At 38.4% G+C, this 12,460-nt stretch overlaps 1 protein-coding gene across 1 annotated transcript in view; it reads right to left on the bottom strand.

Annotated features, from left to right (window-relative positions):
* Positions 1–12,460, bottom strand: part of NPAS3 (neuronal PAS domain protein 3) — a 640,005-nt gene that overhangs the window by 546,658 nt on the left and 80,887 nt on the right. Inside the window, exon 3 of the mRNA XM_068397366.1 lies at positions 11,092–11,181. Coding sequence (XP_068253467.1) covers positions 11,092–11,181 — 90 coding nt within the window. The remainder of the gene's footprint in view (positions 1–11,091; positions 11,182–12,460) is intronic.

Below are 12,460 nucleotides of genomic sequence, written 5' to 3'. Positions count from 1 at the left end.
TGAAAAACTATACAGGAGACTTCTAGGCAAGGAGACAATTGATCAATGCACAGAAATTCAGAAGCCCAAGAACTCCACAAAGATGTGTACAGGCCCTGGCTGCGAGTCAGCTGTAGAGGAAGCACACTGCAGTGTCACAGCCAGCTACAGACAGCTACATGAAATTAATTCATTCAACTGCTGCTCCATTCCCCGCAGTCCATTTAACTGACTTTTGTGCAGAGGTAGGGGAATTTCACCTTTTATATAGATGCAGCTGGAAAGACTTTACACACAAATTACTCCCAGTACACAACACATACTCTAAACAGTGCAGACTGATTAAATGGTACATGATACAGCATCTTAAACTACTCTGCAACACAGTCTGCAATCTCAAAGATGGCACAGACCCAACATCACTTAGGAAACTGTAAGACAAAAGTTTAATAAAGATACAACAGGCAAAGGTATCTACTTGCATTAGTCTCCTGTTGCTGAATGAGCAGAAAACTTTGAAGTGTGACAGACTGTGTCTTTCCTTATTGTTAATCAGATTTTTTGTTTGACATTTATAAGAAATTATATATCTTTGGTTCATATGGTATTGGGGTTATTTGTTGTTGTTGTTTTTAAAAAACAGCACAGGATTGTTTTATATCTAAAATGACATAAATTAAAAATTGCCACCTTCCTATTGCACTCAGATAGAAGTATGCTTTATGCTTCCATTGTCTTTTTCCCTAAAATTATTGTATTTTTTTCTTTTCCAAAGTGTGTGTGTATGTATGTGCATGTATGTACAGGTGTGTATATGAACATAGAACTTTAAGGCCATAAAAACCTGACAAAAATGTTGTACAAAACAAAATTAATTTTACAAAATGTAATGTAAGTCTTGTTTTCTGTATACCAGTCTGAGGTGATGCAGACTTTGCTAAATCTTTGCATGTTTTAACCAGAGCAGTATTTGTCTTAAAGGGAAAGCAAATCAGCATAAATACTTTAAATTGACTACAGATACTGCTATCGTAAAGGAATTTTAGCAGAAAGTCAACAGTTTTGTCATAGATAAGTCAGAAGTTTAGTGATATTGCTGCATCTGGATGTGAAATACGAGTTGTGTCACTTTTGCATCATGAAGCCCTATGGCTAAGTGGGAAAATTAATAGATTGCTAAACAACTTAAGCCTTAAACTTAAGCAATGTGCAATGCTGCACAGGTCTGCTAAGTAGTCAGCTTAAGGGGAAAAAAAAAAAAAAAAGTCTTCAGAGCACAATTCTGAGGTTTGCTCAAAGAAATCCTTTTGGGGGGCGGAAGAAAAATGAGAGACAAAATGTTATCCGAAAGCTTCATTTCTAAACTCCGAAATTATTTTTCAGTAAAACATTTTGCTTTATGGGTTCATTATTTCATCTTCTAGTAATTTGAAAACCAGATTCAGTTCTAAATAAAAGCATCATCTGGAAATGAAATGAAAAATAATTCATTGAGGAAGAAAACTACTATGAAAGATTTCAGGGTTTCCAAAAACCACCTCTTTGCCCTTCTTTTTGGATAAACACATTCACTATATCTTCTGTATTTCAGCAGCATCACTATGCAAAACAAGCCTCGCATTACTTTAAAGAAAGGCTGCAGCCATCTCATACTGCTGCAAGTAAAGAGAGTGTGCTCCTGACTCACTGCACCTGGTCGGCTGCAACTCATCAGTGCCGGCAGCCCTAATCTGCTCCCAGCCATTATGACCAGCAGCTCTGAAATATGGATTAGGTCTACCCCAAGTACTCCGTACAGGGAAAGAACTCCTTGAGCCCTTCATTCCCTCTGGAGTACCTGTGCAGGAGAATAAATCAGTGATGTGAAAGAAAACAAAATCCTTCCCAGTAAAATTTGCAGATGACACAAAAGATAATAAAATGGTAAATACCAGGGAGTTGTCAGTTCTACAGATTGCATGGCAGTCTGGGCTCACCTGAATAAGATGTGTTTTAACACAGCTGAGCACAAAGCTGTCTATCTAGTAACTAAGAGCAGAGATTCCAAACACAGACAATATAATAACCTAGGAAGAGGCATATGGATGATGGTGGATAACCAAATTAGTATTAGCCTACAGTGCAAAACCCTGGCTAGAGCAGCAAAAAAGATCCTTTGATATACAAGGAAGTAGATAGAGTAGCAATAGGAAAGGATTATAAAATTCACTACCAATGCTGAGACAGAGAATATTTCCATTTCAAACCGCATGTAACAACATGGTTCTAGTTTGTATCTGTGATTCCTGAAAACTACCACAGGAACAACTAATGGACTATACTAGTATTCAAACTAGAAAGACTTCAAACAGCTACAAGAAGCATTCAAATTCTGGAAAACTTGCCTTGCTAAGAAGGAGAAACCTGTGTCAAAGAGGAAAATAAACAATCACTGAGTTACTGTCTACAAATATCTAAGGGGGGGGGGCGGGGCGCAGGGAAGAACTGAGGAGTATCATGAATATTAAAAGAGGACTTCTCAGCTTCTTTATGCTGGATTTGGTACGTTTCTGCTACATAAAAGTTAGAAAACTTCAGACTAAAAATAAGGTAATAATACTTTAACAGTAAGTACAGTTCATCTAAAGAAAGGCAGGATTTTCTTTCACCTGAAGTTCTTACAATCAGCATTTTCCTTCTAAAAGGACCAGAAGTTGCAGGACTGTGTTACTCTTATATTGTTCTTTTAAATCAAAAGATGGTGAAGAGTTGGAATTCTACCTTTCAAAAGCATACCCAAAATGCTCCAAGATGGCTTTGTAACTACAGCCCATGGCACTTCGTGAGCTTCAGGGCAGGTATTTGGCTAACTACTTATATTTGGGGGATAATTATTTCCCCTTCCTCCTTTCCCCAAATTGTGGAAGGATTGTATAAACTATTAGTAAGCCAAATGAACTTGTCATCTTGCTCACTGCTTCCCCAAGTAATATTTTAGATACACTTGGCATTAATGCTTCTGTATTTGTGCAAAGCAATGAGTTACTGAAAGAGCATGGGAGAAGGGAAACCTTGCTGAATACACAGAGTAGCTCAGTCCCAGAAAATTTGAATTGATCTCTCAGTTTCTGAAACCAGTAACATGACTTGGGGGGTGGGGGTGGCAAACAAAAAAAAAAGAAAACACCCATAAAACACAAAAGGAACCCTTCATCTCTGAAGTGAAAATGAAATGCAAAAACAATTTCTGTAGAATATTAAAAAAACCCTGTTTTAACAGGGAATTAACAGACTGTGAATAATAACTCATTGAAAGGGTGCAGTTAAAGGACCTGAAGATCCAGCCAGTTTAACATGGACTGTGTGCAAGACAGCAAAAGGTTATTGCCTAATTGGTCAATTGACCAATACCAAATTCACTTCAGGATTTAACTCAGAATAGATATTAAAATTAGATACTGCAAAGCTTAAGTGAATCTTCAAAATTTGTATTGAACTATAAACTGAATAGGATTTTGTAAACCTAAACATTGCCCTTTATTACCCAGTGGAAGAAATTTTCAGGTAACATGTATACATCACACCTATTCTCTATTCAGGCTACGTTCCATTAATCTCAAAGTAAAATTTTAAAGCCAGTGCAACATCTAAGTGTGTCATAATAGAAATATAAGTATGACAAAATTCCTGTTATTGAAAAATTACATTTTTGAGTGCTGTTCTCTCAAATGCTCCAATCAGCCAAGGATTAGATGTTCAACTTAATGCTAGCCAGTGATCATTAATCATTTTAACGTGCCACAGCTAATCTCATTTCTTATCCAGAGAAAGCCTACTCTCATATCCTACATGTAAGGAGACGTTGGCTCACTTTTGGATGTGTTCTAAACTTGGTTAAAGACTACTTTTTTCTTCCTGCAAGAGACACCTAGAACAACTCAGCACAGAGAACCTGCAGATACACTGAAAGCTACATAAAGACGAGAGCAGACATAGGCAGCTGTAACAGGGATAAAGTTTTGCCAGGCAGCCTCACACTGAGGCTGTAAGAATTAGGTGATTTATATTAAAAGGCCTGTTACATGAGTTAGCAGTGGCTTCTCTACCATTTGCTGATAGAGAATGAATTAGGTTATTAGCTTTCAATATTCTCTAAGGAGAGGTCAAATTTATGAAGAGGAGATGCATAGAAACTTCTTCAAATACACCTATTAAATTCACATTGCAAGGAGGAAAAAATCAAGATGTGACGTGAGGGAACATCACCCCAAAGGAAAATCCACTGTGCAAGAAGATGGGGGCCGCCTCTTCCCGTTTTACTAGAGTAGATCAAACTAAACAGCAGCTTCTTCAGTATGTTCTCTCTTAAGTTAACCCCTAAACATGGGATACTGAAGTTATCGTTGGGAAAAAAGCTCATGTACTCTGTAGCGTTAGCTTGCGTGACAGCCCTGTTATCCTTCATCTTATGTGTTTTTCCTGCAGCTAAAATAATTGTTTCAGAGTACTGTATCTTTTCCTCATATGTGATATCAGGCGAGTCAGGATATACAAACAAAAAGTCTGAAAAGCCTTACATCTTTCTAAGTCAATTTATGTGCAACACCACCAACTACGAAACAAAAAGACGGAAAAAGGTAATGACCTCTCAGCCATCATCAGCTTCTCTGTGCTGCTTAAATGGCTATCCTGACCTGAACCAGGATATCTGCCCACTCAGCTGCAGAGGAGCCAGTGGGGGGTTTTAACCCACTTTCACGAAGTTGTGAATCTCCACTTGGAACTATTAGCTCCTCCTCTGCAAGTCTTTTGCAGCTTTGTTCACATTAAGGTGGTGATGAGCACTTTAAGCTACTTAAACAACTCTGAGAAATTCTTCATGTTCCCATGTTCCCTATCTGGTTGAATTCCCTCACTAGAAAGCCTGGGAGAGTTATTTGGCCCGTTAAAATGTTTATATTCTCATTTGTGTTGTCTACCAGGGCCATGAGATTTCTTGGGCATGCAAAGCAATTCTGTTTTTGTTTTATCCATTTGATAAATAAACAAATCTTAATTTAAACCTTAGAGGCTGAGGGGAATGGTTTAGCCTTGTGCCTCCTCTTCTCACTTATACAAATATTTATGGTTTTGAGTCAACATACAGTCTGAGGGAAACTTATTTTGGTCTGTTAAGTTTTGATGTTTTGAGCATTTACAGGCTCAGTGAGCCCCCACTGGACCTCTTGTTTGCAAACAGAGGAGGACTTGTGAGTGATGTGATGGCTGGAGGCCATCTTGGGCACAGCGATCATGAAGTGAGAGCATTTTCAATTCCTGGAGAAGTAAGGAGAGGGGTCAGCAGAACTGCCACCTTGGACTTGTGGAGGGCAGACTTTGGCCTGTTTAGGAGCCTAGTGGACAGACTTCCTTGGGAGCCAGTCCTATAGGGCAAAGGAGTCCAGGAAGACTGGACACTCTTTAAGAAAGAAATCTTAAAGGTGCAGGAGCAGTCCATCCCCATGTGCTGAAAGACAAGCCAGTGGGGAAGACGACCAGCCTGGTTGAACAGAGAGGTTTGGCTGGAACTCAGGAAAAAGAGGAGAGTTTATGACCTTTGGAAGAAGGGGCAGGACACTCAGGAGGTCCATAAGGATGTGGATGTTGTGAGGTTATGCAGGGAGAAAATTAGAAGGGCCAAAGCCCAACTAGAACTTGATCTGGCTACTGCCATAAAATACAATAAAAAATGTTTCTATAAATACATTAGCAACAAGAGGAGGGCCACGAAGAATCTCCATCCTTTATTGGATGCAGGGGGAAACAGTGACAAAGGATGAGGAAAAGGCTGAGGTGCTTAATGCTTACTTTGCCTCACTCTTTAGTAGTAAGACCAGTTGCTCTCCAGGTACCCAGCCCCTGAGCTGGAAGACAGGGATGGGGAGCAGAATGAAGCCTCCATAATTCAAATGGAAATGGTTAGTAACCTGCTACTCCACTTAGACACTCACAAGTCTATGGGGCCGAATGGGATCCACCCAAGGGTACTGATGGAGCTGACTGAAGTGCTCACCAAGCCACTTTTCATCATTTATCAGCAGTCCTGGCTAACTGGGGAGGTCCCAGTTGCCTGGAAGTTAGCAGATGGACACCCATCTACAAGAACAGCCAGAAGGAGTATACAGGGAACTACAGGCCTGTCAGTCTGTCCTCAGTGCTGGGGAAGGTTATGGAGCAGATCACCTTGAGTGCCATCACATGGTACGTACAGGACAACCAGCTGATCAGGCCCAGTCAGCATGGGTTTACGAAAGGCACGTCCTGCTTGACTAACCTGATCTCCTTCTATGACAAGGTGGCCCACTTAGTGGATGAGGCAAAGGCTGTGGATGTTGTCTACTTAGACTTTAGTAAAGCCTTTGACACCATTTCCCACAGCATTCTCCTGGAGAAACTGCTCATGGCTTGAATAAGAGCCAGCAGTGTGCCCAGGCGGCCAAGAAGGCCAACAGCATCCTGGCTTGTATCAGAAACAGTGTGGCCAGCAGGACTAGGGAAGTGATCATCCCCCTGTACTTGGCACTGGTGAGGCCACACCTCAAATACTGTGTTCAGTGTTGGGCCTCTCACTACAAGACAGACCCAAGAAGGGCAACGAAGCTGGTGAAGGGTCTAGAGCACAAGTCTTATGAGGAGTGGCTAAGGGAACTGGAGTTGTTTAGTCTGGAAAAAAACAGAGGCTGATGGGAGACCTTCTCTCCCCTCAAAGGAAGTTGTAACAAGGCAGGTGTTAGTCTCTTCTCCCAAGTAACAAATGATAGGACGAGAGGAAATGGCCTCAAGTTACATCAGGGGTGGTTTAGATTGGATATTAAGAAAAATTTCTTCACTTAAGGGGTTGTCAAGCACTGGAACACGCTGCTCAGGGAAGTGGTTGAGTCACCATCTCTGGAGGTATTTAAAAGACACGTAGATATGGTGCTTCAGGACATGGTTTAGTGGTGGACTTGGCAGTGTTAGGTTAGCAGTTGGACTCGATGATCTTAAAGGTTCTTTCCAACCTAAATGATTCCATGATAATGTGTATATGACCAAGTTACACTTTCCAGGACAAATTGATCCACTTCAGAGACTGAAATCAATGAGCTTTCTGTTCTGTGCTCATTTCACTAACTTGCAGAGAAATGAAGGAAAAAGACCTAATAAGACTGTAGCTGTATTTCTGTGATTTAAATGAGCGAGGTGTTTTCCTTACATATTTATTCCCTGCTCTTGATTTCAGAAGAAATACCTTACTGTACAACTCTCTCCTATTCTCTATACTCCTGAAGACAGGCATGCCCTTTAAGTCTGCTTAATATGGACAGGAAGAAATGAGGAAGAGATGATTCTTCCACCTTTGCTTTGTAGATAGCACACAACAGCCACCAAACTGATAATTTCACCTTACAACCCAGGTTATACTCTGAAGGGCCACTTTATTAACAAGCTTCCAGTCTGAGAACAAAAAAAAAAAACCCTGAGATATCCTCTGCTTGTACACAACAGAGACTCCCTGCAGACAAGCAAAAAAACCCTATTCTTGACACGCCATTACTCCTTGTAATTTAGCAACAAATACAACCAGAGCACGGGCAGGGAGCTGTGCTCCTCTTGGGCTGTCTCTGGAGATCATCTACCTGGGCTTTGTTCACTGTTTGACACTCCCTAAAGGTGAACAAGAGTGCAAACCATAGATGTCTGAGCAAGCAGAAGAAAGGATTTTCAACCCAGGCAAGAGGGAAAAACCTTGGCCGTTTGGTTATAGTGAAATAGCTAGAACTGAACACAAAATACTACTTTGTTGTCAATTTTGATTGACATCACAAAAGAAGAGCCTGGATACTCCTGGCTACAGCTTTGGAGACTGTAAAAGAGAAGGGGAAATATTCAGGAGTTTACGGACAGCCATATTCCAGGCCAGTAACTGATAGGCCTCTGGTTTTACCTCCATAGCTTAAGACGTGTATCTACTTCAAAAAACACAATGGTAAAATCTTTTCAGAATGCTTGGTGTGTTAGTCTCTACTGCTAGTGAACAAAGAAACAAATTGTAATTATTTTCAAGCTTACTTTAGAGCTTTTTAAAAAGCATATTTACATGCTCAGCCACCTAAAACAACACAGACCCATAGCGACCAAGGTGGCGGACAATTGTGGGCAGGGGGAATATATGGTTTTTTTTGTCATCAGCTTTTGAAACTGTGTGTTCCACTCTGTTCCAAATGGGATATCTAGTAGCAGCTATGAGACTCAATTGCAAGAGGATCATAAATAGTCTAGAGGGATCTGTATTAAAATATTTACTATTTTGCCTATTTTATATACACTAGCTAATGTAATCATTAGTCCAGCTCCTCAGGGACTTGTATTGCAAAAAGCTTTTTGCAATTTTTTTTTATAGTACTATAATGTATTTACTAACCTGCACCTTTAAGAACTCTTACAAACTGTTATTTCTAGTATGTATTAGCACTAAGATTTGACTAAAAAGGTTACTTCCCAAAATGTTTTCTGAAAAACATTTTTGGAGTAGGTGGTCATGGTACGATCCTTTCAAATTTTTACAAAAAGGATCAGAATATCTTGATTTCAACTGCTAAGTAGCTTTACACAAAATACCTTTAGTAGGTACATGGTTAAATATAAATCCAGAGTAGGCTCTCTGCATAATGCTACTTTTAATTTATAAAATTGGTTAGAGAAAGAACAGTCAAGCTCCCAAATCCATGATTTTGTGTCCTGTCCTACTCTGTATGGCCAGTCCTTAAAATTCCTTTAACTCCCTGAATAAGTAGTTTGCTGTTTGGTGTCCGGCCCAGAAATTATCCTACAGGAAAAAGGAGGGTCATACAGCCCTTTCTGTTGACCACCAGTGGCCTTTTCACATCCATTCTCCCTTCCCCAATCTAATCAGGGGAGAGATTGAGCCTGCGTAAGAGATGCACTTGAACATCTAGTACCAAACATTCATGTGTCTTGTAGTACTAAAGTATAACCTTTAAAAGTGTCATGAAAATACTTTGGGTTTTTTTGGTCTTGGTAAATGAGAAGTTTTCAGTAACTTGTTATATCATTGGAAAAATAATAAAGCACCAAAAACATCTACTGGGAAAGACAAAAAGAATACCTCAGAGAACTTAAATAGCGTGGAAGAAGTACTGAGAGAAAATTTTACTAATCAAAAAGCACTCTATATTTTGTGTAGAAGGAAAAAGCCCTAAGTTTTCCAAAATAATCCATGCTTTTTACAAGTGAGGTGAACTGGGCTATAATACTTCAAAATTCACATGTCAGGTATGACAAAACAGATGTCAAAACCAATGCTTTCATCACCAGTCTGATTTTTAGCTTTTCAAAAAGGAAAAATCCATTTAGCCAATGCCTGTTTGCAACTGTATACCTACTTGTAAGTGAACACCTACTATTCCATTTTGTGGTCAGCACAGATAGCTGTTTTTATCTATACTGACTATATATTCAACCTAATTTAAAACATTAAGATAATCCACTATTTTGCAGTGTTCAGAGCAAAGCCATTGCTATACTTAACACTCATAACAAACTGTGCCAAGTTTTCTTATTTCCACAAAGTTTCAAAATCTTGAAGTTATTCTAAAAACTGATATAAATAGTGCACAACAAATCTGCTTCGTACATTTAAACAAATGAATACATTTTTATGCTTACTGAACTGAAGTTACAAGAAAAGTAAAACCACTGAATTTAAGTTCTATGGTGATGTTTAAAACCGTGCTAGATGTAGACTGCTTCAGTTACCCTGGACATGACCATTATTTACAGAGATAGAAGGAAGAATCATGAAAAATTCAAAAAGTGCAAGAAATACTTGTAAGTCAATGTAAAATCAAGAATAAATCATGTCACACCAAAAGTAGCCATTTGCAAAAGAGCCAAGCAAGAGGTCAGATTTTCATTTCGACTCACCAAGTTACATTAATGCTGTAATTATATTGATAAATCTAGACTCTCACTTCTGTAAACTAAAATTATACTCTTCATTTACACTGAAGTAACAGCTTTTACTGATGTGGTTGTACCTATTACTAAAAGAAAAAATTCAGGAAACATGCAGCAGGTTACAGAATAAAAAGAGGGAATGAGAGAATATGACCTAAAAAATTATGAGTATGATTGCCTTGCCAAAGAAACATTTTGTTGCAATGCAGAGTACAATTGATTTTTAGAAGTTAAGCAGTTTTTCGAAAATTAAATCTGTTATACACGAGATGATAACACTGGGATACAAAACAATAGAGTTGGAGTATGAAAAGTAAACACTGACAGAAAGCAGTTTCAAAATCCAGCAATATAACAGAAAATTCATAATGCATTTGCAATACATTAATACAAAATCATCTACAATATAACTGTCAAATATATACTTTTCAATTCTATGTAGAAATAGATTATTAAATTCTTACTACAGTAAAATAGAAACTTCACTGATTGCAAAAGTAACAGCAGTCAAGCATGTTGCATTTGCCTGCCCACAGCAACAGCACTTTTGTCAGAAGCACCAGTAACGATCTTGAGTTACACACAAAAGCGGGCTCTGTTAGGGCAATAGACAAAGGCAAATGACTGCAAAGGAAGAGGACTCAACTTCAATTTAACTGTCCTGTAAGGTACATACTAATTACCTGCAAAGCTATGAAATCCTAGCTAGCATGTTAAGTCTGCTACATGACAGTATAATTTGACTTCTTAAAGGATTATGCAAATTACAACTCATCATTCCATTACACGACTGAAAAAAGTGACAGCTAATTTATACATAACACACCTTTCAAATCCCTAAGATGTGAAGCACCTGTGCAATACATTTTGCCTAGATTTTCTAGTGTATACATTCTTGTTTACTGTACAGAAGCATATCTAAGATTTAGTAAAGTCACAGGGGTTTTTATTTGCTTTTTAGCTTTTAGAGCACAATCCCAAAGAATTAAACAACATATTTCTGTCCCTGCTGTAGAGGTTTTGCACGCAAGTAGAAGTGTACGGTTTCAACACACGTGTAATTTCTGAATAGCGGGAAAGCACGAGCACTAAATGCACGAGCTAGAGGCAAGACTCACACAGATATCAACATACTTCTGGTAGGTAGATTCACAGTAGATTCCGTCATATCGGTAGATTTTCCTACATTCTGATTGGTTGGGCAGAGGATGCTGGACAGTTATTCTGTAGAGGCATCAAAAACAGATAGACATGACTAGAGGTTCTCTACAGGTAACTGTAATGCAGGACAAATCAGTATGTTGAAATTGATTTTTTTAAATTTTATTTTTAAATTAAAGACCTTTCTGATCTCTTTAAATCAACTACCTTGTGCACATAACATCCAGAGTTTCCACTTTTCAAAGTTTGCACTGAGAGTAAACTAAACTTCAGTTTTCCACAAGAATGGTATTTTTTTTCCCCATCAAATGAAAGTGGAAGTGGTAAAGATTTTTATGAACCGAATTGATACTTCACATAGTTTGTGTATATACAATAGTGCTGATAAATTTGATTATTTATTGTTTACTGTTGCAATCCTTCCTCATGCAGAACATTCATTTATATCAGCTGGCAGTTTGTCCAGACAAAGACCAAATAACCCTCCAATTTAAAATGTCAACAGCAATTCTCACATTTGCACAGAATGAGGATGTTGTGGCACTATGAGGACTGTGATTGAAGGTGCTCAGCACCATCTGAATAATGCCATATGTTCTCGGATCGACTGAAAGAAAATGAAAGTGATTGGCAGCAATCAAGAGGTGCGCAGCATCTTGTAAAATCAGGCCCTAAAAGATTTGTCAGTCATTCTATTATTCATCCCTCCCCAACTCCCTGTTAGCAGAAAATATAATTTGGCTATAAAAATTCAATGTTGTTTTTAAAATATATTTGGGAATTGCACACAAAACAGTACCCACCAATTTTCTTCCCGCCCCCCCGCCCTCTTCTCTGCAATAAAAACACATTTTAGATGCTTTTGTATCTTCCACAAATTGATACCTTTTTTTTGTTTTTAATATAATGGTAGTTCACTAGAATAAGTTATTTGAGAAATTTTACACATTTTTCAAATGTAGAATTTTAGGCTGTAAATTTATTTTAAATAAATATTCTTATCAATATAGATGTATTTTTTATTATTTTTTTACAGTATTATGCCTATATAGCTCTAAGCTAGTCTTGTTTTTTAAAATCACATATTTATTTCAACAGTAATTTAAGACTAGAGGTTTGAGAAAAAAAAATTAGTATCATTACCCAGCAACAAGCTTTACAAGAAAAGGGGAAGTCATGTCCCGTGGAAACTGAGGGCCTTCCTCAGTAAGACTGCACCTACACAAAGTGGCAAGCACATTTCATGTCTTAACAGCCATGGTCCCTTGCTCATTTAAATTGGAAACCTGGTCTGAGCATGCCTCAGCACTGTTTTTGGCCCATGGGAACCCACACACAGGAG

This window comes from Nyctibius grandis, chromosome 4 (assembly GCF_013368605.1).
Source record: "Nyctibius grandis isolate bNycGra1 chromosome 4, bNycGra1.pri, whole genome shotgun sequence".
Lineage (NCBI taxonomy): Eukaryota > Metazoa > Chordata > Aves > Nyctibiiformes > Nyctibiidae > Nyctibius > Nyctibius grandis.
The sequence above is the reverse complement of the archived record's forward strand: the minus strand, read 5'-3'. Positions and strand labels throughout refer to the sequence as shown.